The 19,114-nt window shown below is 39.9% G+C and overlaps 1 protein-coding gene across 3 annotated transcripts in view; it reads left to right on the forward strand.

Annotated features, from left to right (window-relative positions):
- ZNF804A (zinc finger protein 804A) overlaps nt 1-19,114 on the forward strand; it is a 170,678-nt gene that overhangs the window by 142,433 nt on the left and 9,131 nt on the right. For 2 of the 3 annotated variants that reach the window (XM_072342444.1, XM_072342442.1), the window contains exon 3: nt 17,490-17,620. Coding sequence is in view for 2 of the 3 variants with exons in the window: in XM_072342442.1 (XP_072198543.1) it covers nt 17,490-17,620 (131 nt within the window). In the remaining variant the exon portion in view is untranslated. Of the gene's footprint in view, nt 1-7,874; nt 7,952-17,489; nt 17,621-19,114 lie in introns of those variants that run through there. The other variant, XM_072342443.1, reaches the window with a different exon arrangement.

Raw genomic sequence — 19,114 nt, forward strand, 5'->3', positions numbered from 1 at the left:
TTAGATCAGAGTATTCTTAAGTACTACAGAATTCAGTCTTGTTGCTAACCAGCCTTCAGTCTCTACCGAAGAACATGTATTTATAATAACCATTGACAAGCTGTTTTTTGTGGTTCCATCAGGAGCTCTTTATTTAACACAGAAGTAGCCTTATTCAGCTGCAACCCCTTCTGAGCTTAGAAACTTGGCATGTATGCTCATTTCTTGGATTTTTTTTCCATCTTGAATTACTGCATCCTCTGTCCTTTTCAGTATCCCTGTCAGTCCTTAATAATTGATAGAATACCTCTGCAAAGCAAGCACAAATATAATTCATCCACCCATTGCCCAAGTGTCGTCTGCATGTGTGTGCATAAGTGTGTCACTCAGTTGTCTGTTAGTGTACTGGTGCAGTCCCTGGCAGACGTGCTTCAGTTTCCATCCTTTATTGACTTAGGAACTTTTGGTTGCTTTAATTTTTTTATAACATAAAACCTGTGTGCTAAGAATATAGCTTGTCTGAAAGCCACCGAGGGAGAGACGATGAAATACAATTTACTCAATGCATCCTTTGCATTTATTTATCTCCCCAGCATGTATTTCTGCTGTTGTGTGGTTCACAAATTCTAGTAGAGCTCCATCAACATTCAGTTGAATTTCATCAATGCATGAAATGTTCTGTGTGTAAATCAGCTGAAGTCCAGGCAAGTTTGAAATTTAGCTTTACTCTATCAGTATTTACCCAGTTTCTGCTATTTGGCCAGTGTTGTTATAAGAGGAAATACTTTTTTCTATTCAGCATGAAGATAAGAATGAAGATAATAATTGAGGTCTGAAAATTATAAGCGCTACTTATGCAATTCCCAAAGCACCCTGCATATTGTAATGAGTATTTTGGCATAAAGTATTCTAATGGGGAGAAATGATTGAAACCTTGCATTGCACAGTTTTTGAGATCAAATGAGAGTTTTCCTAACACGCTCTTTGTTGTGTCAGGCTGTAGATCAGCCGAGCAATTATCTTCAAGAAAAACACTCTTTTTTGTTGTTGTCGTTCACTGTTGAATCAAATGGCTCTCCCAAAGTTATTTGAGTGTTAGTAAGGCTGCAAAGTTCAAACCCATCAATTTGAATACATTTTCTGTGATTTCCTCAAATTCCAAAGGCAGTCCCGTTGCTGCCCTCAAAGTATTTAAGTAGAATGTAGATGAAGTGTACGTAATGAAGGGCATGAAAATAATTTGGTTGCTCCATGGATCTGACTTGTCTGTGAGCAAGGAAAGAACATTACTTACAACAAAGTTCGGAGTATTCCTAATTGCAAGACTAATGTGCGTTGCTAGTAATGTATTAAATTTCAGCCCCTCAAGATGATTCGGTTTTGTGAAATTCATTTTTTTCTTTTTCTGCCTAGCAGCATGTGCATGGTGATTTACATGTGGGGGCTCATTGGGAGGAACTGAGTAACCACACTCAGTTTTAAAGCAGTAATTGCATTCTTTGCTGATCCGCACAATATCAGTTTGTTTCAAAAAGAGCTTGTTCTTCTTTAAGCTGTGGTTCTGACCCATTGGTGGAGCACAACGTTGCCATTTGTGTTGCCTTCTGGGAGGAGATGTGAGTAGACAGGCAGCATACAAGGAAGCAATTCCCCATTTCTTGGGCCAATCTAACTGCAGAGCCTGTTTTGTGTGATCTTCAGCGGTTAATTGGTCTTGGTTTATTTATTTCTTCGTTACTGCTTCAACACTCACTGTCTAGCAAAGATCTGAACAACTCACTAAGCTGAACTTTCCCCACCCTCACACAGCACATGAGAAAACTGAAACAGGTGGTTCAAGGGAGCAGTCCTGCAACTGTTCCTGAGCCCCGCCAACTGACAGGAGCCCTTGTTTAAGAAGATTTCAAGAGCTGATGGAAAAGAAAATTAGAAGTGTGCTCCTCCCATCAGTCCTGTTTCCATTTTGAATTCAGCCCAGCCTTTTCCTTCATTTCAAGGATACCATATGCTGTTATTTGAGAAATAGCCCCTAGTTTCTCGCTAGGCTTTCATCTGTGCCTGCTCGTGACAAGCATCCTTGTGACAAACCTCAATTATTCTGCAGAGAACCTTTTATTTCCTTCCAAAGTCTCCGTATGTGGCAGAAGAGTTGTGGTTTAACATCAAGTTATAGAAAGTGCTACTGTCTCTCAGCTGAATTATTTCTGTTTCTTGCTTTATTTTAAGACATTCTGCCTGCAGAAGGCAACATAAATACAGCTGGGCCTTGTGTCTGTGCCTCTCTTGCAGGCATCCTTCTCTTTCCTTGAAGGAAACAACAGCATGTTGCATCTTTTCTTAAATTAGAACTGACTGCAACCCACTGCACACCATAATATAAATAATGAATAATATTAATTCAAGCTCATTCATTATTAATGCTGCTACTTTCAAATGCCCAGCTTCCTGCTTCTCTCATGCTGCTGTCATCTTGATATGCTAATGCTACCAAGAGTTCATGCAAGAAGTTAGCTCTGTGTAACCTGCATCCACTTTTCTGTCGCTGAAAGTTAGAGAAATGACAAAAATCTATTCAATATAAAAAGAAACCCTTTCCTTCTTTTTATTTTTTTTTATATATATATTTTTTATTTTGTATTGCCTTAAAATTATGGCTTATACTTACAACCGTATGTCTGCATCTGGTACAGACAGGATCTCACTGTGTTTATATCACTTGTGACCACACAGAGATGCGTTTGCCTACAAATTCCATGAGAGAGAGAAAGCAAGCTTGAGACTCAACAAGAATGTGGAAGAGTTCCAGCACTACTAGCTGTTAAAGATGACTATTGGAGGCTCCCTTAGGGATCAACTCAATCCTTCACCCCATCTGTGTGTGTTCCTCCCTGCCGTTACTGGTGTCCCTCTGTCAGCTTTTAGATAGCAACCATTCCTCTGGCTGATGGGGCTCCAATTAGAGTGAGCAGTGCAAGAGCAGAGCATTTGTTTAGGGATGCTTAAGGTGGTCTGTAGCCTTTCTCTCATAGACAGAAGATACTGTATAAAAGAGAGGGCAGTCACTAGATACGGTAGAAACTTGAATGATAGATAAGTATGAAAATGGGTTCTCATAGTTGAATAAAAATGAGAAAAAAGTCTGTGAAGCATTAAATGGATGCTTTTCAAACTCCTCGTCCTTAGTTTGAGTTTTCTGTCACTAAACAAGCATTGAACTAATGGGAGTTAGTCACCTGGCTTATAAATCATGGGCTACTGCCACCTCATCCTCTGCCTTGTCTCTCGGCAGTCCTGCTTCTCTGCCCCAGCAGAGGACTTTTCTTCTCTGCCATCTCGAGGCTTGTTTCTTGCTTACTGAGTGCTTATGTTTTCCTTTCTTTGAATGTGAGGATAATGTATGCTTCTAACGTGGGTTACTTCATTTTCTTCCCTTGTTCCCTCTCAGTCTTGCAATTCGTAGGAATACCACAATTAGTATGTTTTCCTGACATCAGCCTGTTTTATAAGGTTGATTAATGGGTATGAATTGTATTATGAGAAATATATTAGAATATAATCTATCTTAAAATGCTGTTGTCTACTCGTGAGCTTTATTAACTTGCTCTTATGGCCAGAACCAACATAACTCAGTTCAGCTCAGGGCTGGAAGAGCAAAGGAAGTTTCTGAGATGCCTGTATAATGACTTGAAGATCAACGAATGAGAGTGTACTCTGCAGGGAGTATTTATAAGGAGACATGTTTGTTCAGATGCTTAGAAATAGGTCAGGACCGAAGCAGCTGTCCATTCACCCCATGCCCAGGTTCCTGCGAGGTGTATGCTGTTCCCAAGCCTGTCCTGAGGATCTTTAATGTGTTATTACAGTTCTTCAAAGTGAGAAGGAGCAGCCGGCTGCCCAAGCAGTGCTCTCATAACTGAAAAACAGTGTTTGCAGCAGTGACAATTGGGCAGTCTTAAAATAGTAGGTGTGGATAACCTGACTTTTGACGATGAAGTGGGAGGGTTATTTTGCTCTGATAAGGGTGGATAACATCTTAAATAATAGGTAGTATTTCCCAAATTACTCTGTGAGTAGTGGATTTCTTTTAATCGCTGCTGTAGTATTTTGCTTTGGTTCCGCTCACCTGTCTGGCTGTGAACAAAAGGAAGATAAAGTAGCTGATGACTCATCTTTCTGGCTTGATTAATGTGAAGAGCAACAAGGCAGAAATCATGTCAAACCATTTTCCTTCGGCAGCAAAGGAGAAAAAAAGCTTGCATTAAAATGTATGGGATTTTTAAGTTCTTTTCCCAGTCTGTAAGGATTTGGGATAAAATACAAGCTTCAGTGCCTACTCCTCATGCAGTGTGGGTTCACCTCTATGTGGAGGCGTCTGTGCCTTCCTCTTTATGCATGGAAAGTTTGAATCCTTTGCATATCCCTTGAGATGCCATCTGAATGGAGAGATGCCTTTGCCAGCGCTTCACTTCCAGCACTCATTTGTATGTGTGCGCTTTGCAGGGGAAAAAATAGTCTTCATAATAAAAATCTGAACCACTAGTCACTGCTGAGAGCACAGATGATTTCTGCCAAGTAAACTGCCTGGTATGCTGCTAGGGGAAATATTTTCTTGGACATTTGTAACTGCTGTCATTGACGATAAAATTGCTTGAAATATAAAATAATGGTAGTGTTGCCTACCATGACAGGAACTGTGAAAGGTTTTGGCCTTTAGTACACTTTAATGTGTGCTGTAGAAATAACTGCAGAGGAACTGACACTTCCATTTATTAACTTGTAATTGTCCAAAACAAATCCCGCTTTTTTCCCCGTGCAGCAGATTGAAGCCTAGTATACGTTAATTGTGCCGGCTCTTCTCCCAGCCTGACACCTTGACAGCTCTTGTCAGCTTTTAAAAGTTACTCTCCTATGAAAATGGTACCTTTGCTGGGTTATTCTCCAATAATGGCTCTGCCACTTATCTCTTCTGGTGTTTTGGATTTTATGTTTTAATTCTTACATCAAGGTTTACACTTAGCGTTGCCCCCTGGCAGGAGAGTGTTTTCTAATGCCTAGTGGTAGGTCAGCACTCCCTCTTCAGAGACAACACAAAATTCCAGCATTTCGTTTTTCAAATGCGTGCCTGGAGCTCTTCGCTAAGGCTCAGGTATTTGCTGTTCATTAAAGAAATGAGGTTGTACAGTAAACTGATTTATTAGCAATACCACCTAGTGCTCTCATCTTATCAAATCTCATGCTGTGCAGGTTACAGAGCCTCTCATAATTTCTGGAAAAAAAAAAATTTAAAAAAAAATAGACTGCTAATTATCATTTATATGCTACAGGACATGATGTTGTTTCAGCAGGCGGCACTTTCTCCATTGAGTCAGTACTGGAGCAATATAATTGTGTTGCTGGAGTTGCTGCCTTTAAGACATAAAACTAAGACCTTGACCACCGCAGTAATTGAAGTTTCAAGGCTGCTTGCTTAAGAGTGAGGATGGTATCTCTAGTAGTGTACTGGCCAGAATCCAGACTAGTAATTAGATTGTGTTACATGGATACCCCCCGTAGCCTCAGCTGATTACAGTGCCTTCTTCCCTTCCAGTTCTCAATGCTAGGTGTAATTGATGCACGCCATCAAACAGCTGCTGTGGTCTAAGTCTATGGTGGCCGCATTTCAGTAATGGATGTGATGCAGGTGTATTCCTCTGCTCCAGCACTTGAAAAAGAAATAGAGAACAAATTCTTGCTCTGTAATTTAATTATAGCAGGAAGATGAGTTTTAGCAAGAGGAAATACTACTTTTTGTCTTGGAGTTTCAAAACAAGGAAGTGCCATTGGGCTGGAACAGCCTGTTTGGGTTTCCTAATGCCTTCTGACAGACAGATGAAAAGTTTTTAAGGAACTGAACTGCCCTGAGGAAAGAGGGAATGTCTCAGAGTGGATATTGCCTGATATGGGACAGAGAAAGAGGATTATTGCTGCACCGCATGGTGAGCAGCAGTTATTCAGGCCAGGAATAAAGAGGCTCAGTGAGACTATTGGCTAGCCAGTGTTTTTCCAACAGGGACTACAGTCATTGAACTAAGCTAATGCAATCTGCTTTAAAATGAAGAAATGGAGGTGGCTCCATATATGGTACATACAACACATATGAAAGTCCTTATCAAAGTATGATGTAAGAATTTAATGTGTGTCATTTGAGGGGATGTGTGGATGAGAATTGGAGAAGAGCTTTGCTGGTGGTTGCTGAAGTTGCAAAAACACTCTGGAAATATCTGGAGCTAAGCATAGCTGTGTGGAAGGAGAAAGGACTCATACATGCTACTGTATTCTTTATGAAGGCTATCACAATTCTTCCAAGTGTATATAAATAAAATAAGCTGCTTTAATTGCAATTCTTATGAAAACAATTGGGAGAGGTGGTGGGAAGCATGAGTGTGGGCTGAGGTGGGTGGAGGAATGTGAGCCTGCTAAACCCTGATGTGTCAATGGCTGGAGGACTTATCCGGAATGACAGTGGAGAAGCCAATGCTTTCATTTGTACTAAACAGGAATCTGTTTGCAGGTGTGCTGCATGTGGGGCACCAGCTGGCATCTTGAGGGTCAGCAGGAATTTCAAACAGAATGATTTATTCCTTGTGATACTGCCATAGGCAGAGGGGAAGGTTCACAACATCAGAGCGATGAGCACTCTTTGTAGACATATGAGATTTGTTGCGCAACATCTGTTAAAAAGGAAAGCAAACTGGAGCTATGCAAATGTATTTTCTTGTTTAGGAGCATCGGCCCTTTTATATTTTTTAGTAATCTAATGTCCATTCCATTTCCCAAGGAGGCTGTGAGGTTATGCAGTGTGGCATAACACATAGAGAAAGGCTCAGAATTCCTGGCAGGAATTCATTCAAAAAGCCAAGTGTCTAAGCTTTGGTTCATTGGTTTTGTTCATAGACTTCAACAAACTTTACCCATTGAACAGAAATGTATCAGAGTTTAAAGTCCTAATGGTACAAAATATTAATATTTTGATTCTAGAAATGCTGTGAATGATGTGAAATTAACCTCGCTGTCCTTTTATTGTGTATTTAGCGTCCCTTTTTCCATACAGTTATTTGGAGAAGTCTTGGTTAGCTATCAGTATAAAAGATAACTTAATCCTATCAAGATGGCCATTTGCAATTTTTTCACCCAGGATTTGATTGCTCTTTTTAACTTTCAGATTTAAAAAGAGCCAAAACATTAGTTATAAAATGTTGATCCAAGGTATCACCCGCATTCAGTTTATACCCGTGAAGCCCTATATGCTAATGAGGTTTGAAGAAAATAGAAAACACTATATAAACGTTACAACCAAGTTATTAAATCTACACTGATATTTTCATAGCCTTTCTGAGTCTTTCTGTGACTTATGTAGCCTCATCCTACGCAAACAAGCAAGAAATAGTTTTGGGGGATGACAATTTGATGAACTGTTTCAAGATTTTAATAAAGGATGAGTCACTTCGGTGCCGTTAAGAGGGAGAATTCCAACAATAAATCCTAGATGTGCAGAAGGAAAAAAGTATCACTTGTATAACTGTATGTTCTTCTAACCTTCTGTAAGCATCTTCTATGGCAGTTCAGGGAAAACTGAGGAGGATGTGGCAGGGAGAGGCAGATATTTTCCTGTCCCAACCCAAAGGGCACAACAGCATATTGGTAAAAAATGTCAAAGTGGTAACATGGGGGACCTTAAGGTAGAATTGATTTCTTAAGAGCAGCCTACTTGAAGGGTATTGTGAAGACTGAGAGCAGACATCTGAAATATTTAAGCTTCTATGAGAGATAACGTAGGCAGAAAACAAGCAAATTTTTGCTGGGTTAGAAGGAAATGTCATGATTTGCTTCTCTGTTTTTATAGACCTCCGTAGAAAAGGAAGTGTGTAAAGAACTTTGAAACCCAAAATCTTTGATGAGTCAGAAACAGAAAAAATATGCCAGTCACCCCCAGGTGAGAAGCTCCAACTTAAATATCAACAAAGATACTTGTTTCAAGAGCGTAAGTGTTGAGCAGAGATAGTCTGTTCTCTAAGTACTTATTAATTGCAGGGTGCTGTAGTAGTGCCTGTGTAGTGCTTGAGGATGGGAAGAGGTTTGTTTGCAGAGCGGGGAGACTTCTAAGAATAAGATTATTTTTTCTGATCTTTTGAAAGGAGTGGACAAGGCTCTCATGTCTATCACTGTTAGTTCTCAGTTGTGAAGTACTTCTGCTTGTTTATTTGTATTTGCTGTAGGCAGAGTGTGAGCCACTATTTTTTTTAAGCTTCCCTAAATATGTAGCATCATTGACCTTGAAATGATAAAGCTTCTGCTCTTGTTTTCCATTTTCTGTGGCAATGTTTTATCCAGAAATACCTTCCCAGTGAGCACTGAGACACTTGAAATCTATCTTCTGCTGAGATATACAGAAGGTCCACCTAGTTAATTGCTCCTCTTCTTCATGTTAGATGGATAACTTCCTACGTGCTTATTTTTCTTCTTTTCCTCAACATATAGCAACTCATATTCCAGAGTTTAGTGTTGCTTTGTGCTTTCTTCTTAGTGTGATCACCTGTCAATCAGAACCCATGTAGTGTGTGCGGAGTACCCTGATTGCCATAGTAGAGAGGGTAAAACAGGGTATTTTGTTAGCTTTCCTTGGAAATTACTTTCTGCTTTTAAGAATGTGGACTGAGATTTGGGTACATTTCCTTTCAGTAATGAGCTGTGCTTCATTAGTTAATTATTGTTTTTATTAATTTCCTAGTGATTCTTAATCAAGAGCAAATTATCTCCTGAAAGGCTGAAATCCATATTGGGAAAGCTACCTGGGACTGCTTATGGTAAACACCAAGGCAGAGAGCTTGTCCTGCTCAACTGACTCTCAGCCCTGCTGTTTGCCCCGCATAGCAGCCAGGGCTCAAAGGTAGGCACTCAACCAGCACCTTCAGCAATTATATGGGGCAGAAAAACACACGCTGCATGTGAAGCCAAGAATTGGTTATGAGCTCAGCTCAAGACTTAGCATAACAAATGAGTTATTACTAGACCAACTGCAGTGACACCAGCACTCACAGTCCAAATTATCCAGTTATACCAGCACTTTCCCAGTAAGGATGTAGACAGGCACAAGCTCTCTAGTATCTAATCCTTCTATACTGTCACTGTGCTTCGCTGACCCTCCCACTGAAGAAAAAAGGAGCTGCTGTTATGTAGTTCTTCAAAGGGTGGCTGTGATGATGGTGTTGGTGGTTTCCTCATTCTTCTAGCCAAGAGGGTGAATGTAGGTGGTGATGGTGCTTTCTCACTGAGGTCTGTCTAAGGGCCATTTTTATTTCCTAACTTACTAACTTATTTGCTGTCTTTAATGGTTCATAACTGTGTATTATTGTCAGTTGTTATCGTGTGTATAGTATCACATATGCCAGATACTTTGTCATTCTCTTTTTATCCCTAAACCTAGTTTTATCTGTATTCTGAAGTTGCATTCCTTTAGCACACAGTAGTTGAGTGCTGCTGAGTTGTTTATAGCCCTGGGACCCTGGTGTGTCATCCTGAGCTTGCGCTCCCAAGGCCTTTGCTATGATCTTGTGCTTGCACTTCTGGAGCCCTCTCTGGTAGTCCTGTTTTCCTTCAGCAGCCTCCAGGCTGTGATTTACTGATAACTTCAGTAATACTTAAGCATGAGGTAGTGACAGATACATTCTTGCTCTGCAGTTATTAATATTTCACCGCAAAAGCAGCCACACACTGGAAGGCACACATAAATACAGATGTGTGCTCTCATAACCGAGCGGTGCTCTTGTAACCACTTGCTACCGATATTAGCTATTTACATTCACATCGCTGGTGTGTTATCAACATTATGCTTCAGCGTACTTCATTTAGATGGTTGCAAATGAAAGCATAAGCCAAATTACCGTATTAGTTCATTTTGCTTTCCAAGATGTACTCTTTACGTTTGATGTTTTTTTCCTTAACATTGAGTTTCTCTCAGAGGAATCTGAATGAATGGTATTTATGGTTTTCTTAAGGGTAAAGAAAATTTTGTCAGTGCCACTTAGTTATGGCTGAGATGCGCCAAAATGTGCCAAGTCCTGTTCTCCTCTCATTTTTCTTTGGTTGAATCTATGTATTCTTTGAAGAAGCTTGTCGTAGCTGTGGGATAATTTCTGGCAAGGACCACATCTTGCTGATGAGAAGCAATTTGTGAACAGAGGCTTTGAGTGTGATCCAATATAAAACCAGTATGAGAAGGTGACTGTGATTTATCTTTGACTGAAAGAATTAGAATCTAGAGCTCACCTTCAGGGAATTCATGTGTCTGCTTCAGCCCATTACTGTTATTAGGGTATCCTTCAAGGAATGTAGAAAATATTCTTTAGAGGACCTGGCTGTAAAACATTATTTCCTCCTTTTTCTGTCACTGTAAATACCATAAAGACTGGAAAGGCTTAAGATGTGGTAGGCTCACTTCAGTCTCTCACTTCAGTCTCATCTTTCCTAAAATGTCACTGACCAAAGAGAAAGACCAAGAGAAGTCTTCTAAAGACTTCTGCTTGCAATTGTCAGTGTGCTTTTAGAAAGGGTATTGTGATCCCATTTGGTAAGGAAAGAGCAAGAATCAGAATGGCAGTACAAGCCCACAGGAGACAGAGAGCTCTGAAGGCAAAGATTCATTTTGACCAAAGTAAAAATAAAACACTGCTGTTGTTTGGTACAGGAGGACACTGGAACAGAGTTCTTGGGTGAAGTTTCAACTTAGAACTGCCAGGTATGCCATTCATGCCATTAATAGCAAAGCAGTCTCCATAACAGGCAAAAGACAGCTTCAAATGCTGAGACATCTGTAGCCTTATTGTCTCCCCCTGGAAAACTGGTTCTAAAGGGAAATCCAGTGTTCCTTTTCCACAGAGGCAAAGGTGACCTTTCTCTAGCAGGAGTTCTGGATGAGGAAGTCACAGCTCCTGCGAAGAGATTTTTGGAAGATGGATGGTAGGATTTTTCCTGTACCTTAAAGCTTTATGGACAGAGCTTAAATGGGATGTTGATCTCTTGTTATTTGTGTATGGGAAACTGTAAATAGCCAGAGAATAGAGCAGTCCTCAACATTTAGCATTCAGTGACCAGTATCCACCCAAATAGATCAGGAGGCTGTGCCTTGCTGAGTCAGTATTTGGACTGCAGCAGAACTGTCAAGCCTGAAAATATCAATATATCAGTATAAAAGATTATTCTGGGTGCTTCTGTTTCTCTGCTGGAGCCGAATGGTGGTAGTGGATAGAGCCAGAGGATTATATGTGATGTGCATGCTATGCAGGGTAACACTTTGGTTGTCGCTCAAAAAAAGCAAAGACAAGCCTGTCCCTTGGAGGGCAGCCCTACTCTCAGGGCACCATGAGTGTCAAGCCCTTTTTCAATAGCGTTGCCCTCCTCTCTGACACTGCTCAGCATTACCATTTCTTAACAGGACTTAAAATGTTGCATGTGTTGTTGTTTTTCAATTAGACTCCTAAAGTGAATATAAAGGCCAAGTGATCCTTAAAAAGAGATGTGACATGCACCTATCCTGTCTTTAATCTTTGTGAGTGAAGAAGTTCCCTTAAGTGTTGCTGAAAATTGCTATGCAGAATTTATCAAGTCTGCTCTCCCTGAGCTCAGCAGGAGTTTCTCTGTCAAGTTCAAGAGTCGGAGAATTAGGCCTAGAGCCATTAAAATAAATATTCTTAAATTATGAACTAGCGTATGTAACCACTTTACAGCTGTACAAATGTGTGTCAACTTCATGTTTCTTATCTAATGACATTAATCTGGTAGGCAAGATGCTAATTCTGTGGTTTTATGATGCTTTCTTTGGTCTTGGCCTTAATATTTATGAAGTTTACTGCTGATTTTTGCCGAAGCTAACAAGAAATATCCTAAAGCTTGCAATAAGAGTACACTGTTTTTGCACACATGGTTCCTAGCGATGATAGTAAAATATTCAGCATGCAGTGCTCAGCATTTCTGTGCATTAATAACAATATTTTTGCACAATGGCAACACTGGGGCCACTTAGTCAACTTCAGAGAACATAGTTATCTTAAAACAAAAGCAACTTTGGAGTCCAGAGCCTGTTATTTGTCAAGGTCTTGGAGCCCTGTCATGGTGTGAGCCAGAACGCTATCTGAATCCTGCAGAGGGTTGCACTGTAAGGGAGCAGAAGACATGCAGATAGCAGAAGGCTGTCAAATTGAGTATGAGACTTCCCGTGCTGGAAAGGGCATTAATCATTACATAATGGAGTATGAGTTTGTTTCTCACAGATAATTTTTGATGGAAATGCTTTAAGAATCATCAAGTTGGTTTGTTCCTTCTATTGCTCTGAGGTGTATCTTCTGCAGTTAACTACTCGAGAGTAGCTAGTAAGATCTTCAGGAAAGATAACTAGCTGTCATGTGTACTAAATGTGCAAAATAGCGAACGCTCTGATTGTCCTCAATTTTGAAAGCAATGAAGTTTTCATGTTAAGATTGCTTCATTTATTTTCTCCCGTGAGCTTCGATAGGGAAATCCAGCTGCACTCAAGAAACCAGCAAGAAAGATGTTTCATAGATGAGCATGAGTAAGTCTCAAAAACTAACATCAGTCCAGTTTTGTTCAATTTATTCATGTTGTCTGCACTGAAATTCAGCAGCTTCTTTCAGTAAAGAAAAATAGATACTAGAAATGTGGAAAGACCGATGTGAATTTTCAATTGTGCATTAATGCATATAAATAACATGTAGTATCTGTTATTTTTGTGGGGTCTGAATGTAAAAGCTAGCTTGACAATTAACGTCTTGCACACTTCTGAACAACTGCGTAGTGCTTGAGTGTGCTGAAAAGCAAAGCACGTTTTTGCATTACATCGACGTGCTTAACATTAAAGATAGTAAAAACTTTCCAAATGGTAAAGAGTATCAAATGTGTTTTATAATCAAGCTGAGCTTGTATCTGCTACCGAGAGAGATATGTCATGCTAACAGCAGAACATTAATGATGGACAGACAAAGAAATCCACTCACACGCAGTGTATGGCATTGACAGTATAACCACAGTGTGTGGCTTTCATGGGGCTTGCCGGTTATTGCTGCTTGGGTGCTTTACATAAGTGGCTGTTAGAAATGAATATGCCTGCAAGCTCTGGAAGCACAGAGCAGGGGACATCCCAAGTTGGAAGGGGGTCTCACTGAGTCCACCTCCTGGCTGCAGTCATCTCTTCTTCAGCAGAACAGCACTGCTTTGGACTCTGAGGACTTGTTACTTTAAGAGCCCATATATACTTATATTAACGTGTGTTAGATTTCTTCTGCTATTAAAAGGCAATTGGGAGGTTATGGCTGTGATTTGTGGTAGAAACAGAAGTGGAAAAGGATTATTTACAATCTGAGCACTGCTTGTCATATGGAAGACATAATATCTGACCACATAAAATGTGGTTTTCCTGCAAATTTGTTAAAAGTTTTGCCCTGCAAGGAGGTTTTCCCAGCCATTAGCAAGAAGTGTCCCAACTGCTTTGCAACTCCCCGCCAAGTAGCTGCAGGCTGCTGTTGAAATTCCCCTGTGTTTCTCTTCTGTTTCAGGAGCATATAATAGCAATTAATTTCATGGTGGCAAAATGAAAACAAATGGATTGTCTGTTAGTTTGCTCCACGTTGGAGTGGATGAATTACCCATTTAACTGAGAAATCTTATTGTTTCTGCTTTCTGTTGATGTAACTTGCTTTCTTTCGCTTCTGCTAGAGAAAGCTTATAGCACTGAAAGCACAAGTTGTATTTTTTTACTTTCTCAGAGCTTTGATTGCTCATGTAAACTTTTCACAAGGAGAAATTCTTTTTGCTAAGAGGAGAGGCGGTCATGAAGTCACTGCAGTGCACAGAGCAGGTAACGAGGTGCAGTTCACTCCTGCTTTGTAAGGTGAAGGCAGCTCCACTTACAGAACAGAGAAATGTCTGCCTGCACAAACCACCAAAGGCTGAATGAAGATAGATGTATTTTACATCTTACAAAGCAGCCTTGTGTGTTTTAAATGCACATCTCATTCCCCACTTGAGTGTTTACAGGTGTTACAAGAGCTGTGATATATTCAGTTATTATTTATAATTGATTAAGCTCAATCCTTTTTGCAAAAGGATACTAATCTGGTTTACTGTGACAAGTGCTTATCTAATGAGTGTATTGTCGCTCTGTTTGTCATACCATAATTCACATAAAGCAATAAACCATCTCAGTTAGCAGGGAGTATTTGGAAAGCAGTCGTACTCTAACAAGGAAAGGGGAGTATGTACAGCTTCTAGAACAGCCAGCGGTAGCTTTGAAATACTTGTGTTTAATACTTGTAATCAGTTCTTTTTTTAAATGAGTACAAGCTTAAAAAGTTATAAACCATTTATAATGGCTTAAAATGTACAAGGTCTTAAAGGGAAGGGATATCCCATTTGCTTTAAGTAAATCCAAGTGCTACTTCTGTGCCACCTCCATGGCAGTGCTGAACAACCAGCACATAGTCTTGTAATATGTGGAAACATTTTAGAAAGGGAGGAGGGAGCCAACAATAATATGAACTCTGGTGAGTTTCAGTGGCTGCTGGGAATGCAGTCATTTTTTCCTGATTTTAAATAAAATTCAAAAAAAAAAAAGAAAGAAAAAAGAAAAGCAATTTATGTCATGGCAGTTAAGTTCTGCAATTTATACTTGCATTGATCAGGGAATGGATTTATGGTATTTTAAACCTTGTAAAAGTCCACATAATTTAATTGTTAATCTAAGGTCAACAGCACATTAACATCATCATATCTGAACTGCAGTGTCCTCAAATCCCCTGGCTCCTGCTATTAGAAAAAAACATTCCCATCAGTTCGTGACCCTCTTGAAGTTGTTCCCAGCCTGGTGAGATATGTGACGCAGGGCAGACTGTGAGAGCCTCTCTGAGTAGGCAGTCCTTAGCTGATGATTTGGTGATGGGCAGGACGTCTGCTTTTAATGTGGAATACTAATGCTACTCTGAGACTACTTTATCAGTCCTGAGGCATGGTTCCATTTCCCCTTGTTGTTTATAAAGTGTGTGAAAGCTGCACTGTTTTTCTTGAGATGTGGAATTACAGGTTTGAATGTATCAGTTGCTTTCTTCTTCACTGGTTTTGGTCTTTCTTTCCTTATTTTATCACTTGCTATTCTAGTATGCAGCTCTGCTGTATTTCACTGTTTAACCTTAACATACTTTCACTATCCTGGGCATATTTTTAATTAACGTCATCTTGATGTTTTTAAGGCCTATTAGTTCTGAAGTGCTGTTGTTGGAAGTGCTTAAATCTTCAACTGAAAATAATAATAAAAACAGTAAAACACTTTGCTGGATGGCAAAAGGCTTGTAAAAAGAAGTGCACTTAATGCAATAATGCCTCTCCGCTTTAGAGAGGCTTTGATCCACAGAGGTCTTCAGGCATTTGTCTCCTGCAGCAGGATATGGCTTTATGCTTTTGATAATGCAGGGAGCTTGGCGTGAGCTTACTTTAACAAGGAATACTGGAAAAACCTCTTTGGGATAACCTGGGAAGTGAAGGCATGGGTGAAGCAAGCAGAAATATGTCTCAGTGGCAGTCTGCTTAGGGCTTATCTTGTTTGGCTGTCATGCACTGCCCACCTGGGGACCCCTCAGCAAGGGCGAAATGCAGGCTCATCTGAGCTTGCACCTCATGGGAGATTGCTGTGGCAACATCATGCATTATGAAGTCATTTGGTTCTGCTGGAGGAATCTCAGTTAATTATTCATTGTGAACTGCTTGTTGAACTTGTTACTTGCAAAGTCTTGCACATTTTGAGCTGGTTCATAAGCAGAGGATAATATTATGAGGGCATCACATTTAAATACTGTATGACTGCCTGCTAATTACTTGCTTACTGATGCACGGAAGCAAACAGAAAAAATAGGCATTAAACTAACCACTCATCATTAGCGAACAGTCTCACCACATGGAAAGACATAGAAAACATTAGGGAAATTATGCTTTTTAAGAATAAGGTACACTTCTGGTTGCTCCCAATTACTGTGAATGATTTTTGACTGGGGACCTTGTGATATTCAGAATGCATGGATTAGTGGCATTTCATGTCTAACTGGGCTACATTTTCATTCGTATCACACAAGCAAAACCCAACAAAATACAAACACGGTTCAGCTAAGTGTTCTGCTACTTATCACTAACACACCTTAGTGCAATAAAGGAATGTAGGTAAGAGTAACTTAACAGATGGCTGAATAAGGACAAGTGAAAAGAGCCACAATATGTAAGAATAGAGACATGCATTTTTTGCACTTGTATGACCTTTTTATGTACAGGAAATAGTATTTTTGGAAGCTTCTTGATCAGAACTCAGACCAGCTTGTGCCAGGTATATATTCTGTGGTTAATGGCTAAGGGCAGCTCCACTCACATGTGTGCATTTGGTGAGTAAACTCCTCAGATATTGTCTAGCAATAATTCTCACAGGTTGTTAAAACCCTCCATGTTAAAGCTGGAGACAGTAGTAGAAAAAAAAGCCACCTTGTATGAGTAGTTCCTGTGACGCTAGGAATAATTACGCTCATCACCCTTCCATTCTGGAAGAAGGGCCGTTTATTTGACAGGACATCTGACAGAAGGGAAACTTGAGAACAAATAGTTCCAGAAAAGACAAGCAGACAGTCCAGCATGAAGGCTGTGCGTATGGAACTGCAGCCAGATTCTTCTGTCTCACACATTGACACCTACTTCTAACAATTATGCTAAGTAATTTAATTGCTTGAAAGTGGTTCTTCTGTTCCACAACTTGTATGTGCTGAACACATAATGACTTGATTAGGCTGAGGAGAGGCTCAAATCAGTAAAATGATGGTTATGTGGTTGTGTTTGGGTGCAAGAAAAAGAACCGCTCATGTCTGCATAACCCAGGCACAAAATGAACCTTTTTTGCATCCCATGTTGCGTAAGTGTTCCTATAACGGCATTCTCCCTATTCCCTGTGGGTTCAGTGTTGTTCTGTGCCATCAGTAGGAATTTTATTGTCAGATTCACTGAGAGAAATAGGTAGAGCTAGAAAGATGCAGTAAATGAAAACTGAAAATAGCCACTGCTTGCAGTGAGGCTGTACAAACACTGTGAGGCGTGAAGTCCCGTTAACTTCAGCTCTGCAGTTTCAGCAGTGAGAGTAAAGGGGTCAAAATATGATACTGGATGAGCAGGTTCTAGTTCTACTGAGGCAGGTCTGTAATAATCACAGAAAGTACATTACAGTTATCTGATTAGATCTGCCCCAGCTAGCCTCTCTCTAAAATCATGGGGTATTTCTGTTCTTTGCTTGAAATCTATAAATGTATTGAATGGATCACTTTGATTGGATTGAAAAATCATCTGAGTATGAAATTGCTTTCCAGAAACTAACTCTCATTGTAAATGTTAATCAATCATTCCTGGGCTTGTTTCTGTGTGTATGTGACGATTTCTTGCAGAGACTCAAGGAACTGAAGCAGAGGGAGTTTGCTCGAAATGTAGCATCGAAGTCAAGAAAGGATGAAAGAAAACAGGAAAAAGCCCTTCAACGTTTGCACAAGTTAGCTGAGTTGAGGAAAGTGACAACGTGGTAAGTGTGTGGCCACTGAAACGCAAAGAATGCCTTAAAAGAATCCTTTGGCTACTAGCTGATGACCCGGGACACGGGACTACTGGAATCCCTCAGCTGGAGCCCTGCACGCATGGTTTTATGACATTACTGAAGCAGTGTGTGTACAGGAATTTGAGTCACACCATGCGAAGAAATGTTTAACTTGTTTTTTTCTAGTGGAGCTAAAATGGCATGTATTTTTAGTGTTAAAAAAATGTTTCATATCTTTTTCTTAAAACCAGGCATATTGGTTGAAAGCTTAGTGAACTAGGTCATGCGTTTGAAGGCTGACACTCCTCCATTGATGAGGTGAGGAATACAGAGTCTTTCTAGGATATAACAGATTTCTGTGATTTAGCTTTCAAACTGCTTGCCTGGGAAAGCATCCAGAAATCTCATCTTAAATCTCAGTTACTGGATTTTATTTATTTATATTTTTTTAATATTAAAAGGTAAGTGTTGCTTCTCCTCATCTCAACAGAATGTTTACTTCTCACTGCAGAAGTCAATCCTTGCTAGTCATGCATGTTGCTACTCAATCTAGGCATACTATTGAAATTAATATTGAGATTGCTGACTGTGAGTCTGTTCTTTTTTGTGCACCTCTGACACTAACTATATATATACCAACTTGATTTTTCACAGTGGAACTTCAGGGGGAAAAATAAATGCTGAAAGAAATGCTAATTTAATCCAGGCTTCATCTCACCAGATGAACTATCAGAGAAGTCAGCCCATATGACTTGTAGTTGCTGTTCAGTGATTGTGTTCCTCCATAGTTTGTATGGGGGACAGCATGCTGACATAAATTCTCTAATCGAATGGAGGTGACATGGAAGTTGTGAGGTCTGTTCGATGAGATCAGCGTAACACCTTAGTTATTCATTTACTTATCTTTCGATGGTAAGTCACATGGAAACACTTCTTCTTCCATTAGTGTTCTAACTTCCCAAATCTAATACTTGACAAACGTGGTTTTTATGTTCCCAGCTTTGGATATCATTCTCCCTAAGCACATTAGAAAAGGTGCATATGATATAATTCAGGACAAAGAGGGAAAAGAAATTTATTGTCTCCCCTTTTCCATGCTAGCGAATCACAGATATTGTAGGTGTTTGTTCTGTCCATTACTTCTTTTCAGAGTCTTCCTAATCCCTTGAGAAGAATTTCTCTGAGCTTTAATAGTTGCTGTACACTACTACTTTCTGTCCTTAGTGGTATGATACAAACAGACACGCTGGATTTATTTTAACTAGTGTTTTCTAGGTTTGTTTTGGATAAGAAGTCTCTATTTTGGTGGTGAAACAATATGTGTATGCCGTCCATTTGTCATTATTTAACACAGTACTTCTTGGTGCCCTAGATCACGTTTGCAAGTTTTTCCAGTGACCTACCATCTAGTAGCGCTGTGCACTGCACTGTAAGATATAGAATAACTGGGCTAAACCGAACCAAAATTACAAAAAACAGCCA

Source organism: Excalfactoria chinensis, chromosome 7 (assembly GCF_039878825.1).
Source record: "Excalfactoria chinensis isolate bCotChi1 chromosome 7, bCotChi1.hap2, whole genome shotgun sequence".
Classification (NCBI taxonomy): Eukaryota; Metazoa; Chordata; class Aves; order Galliformes; family Phasianidae; genus Excalfactoria; species Excalfactoria chinensis.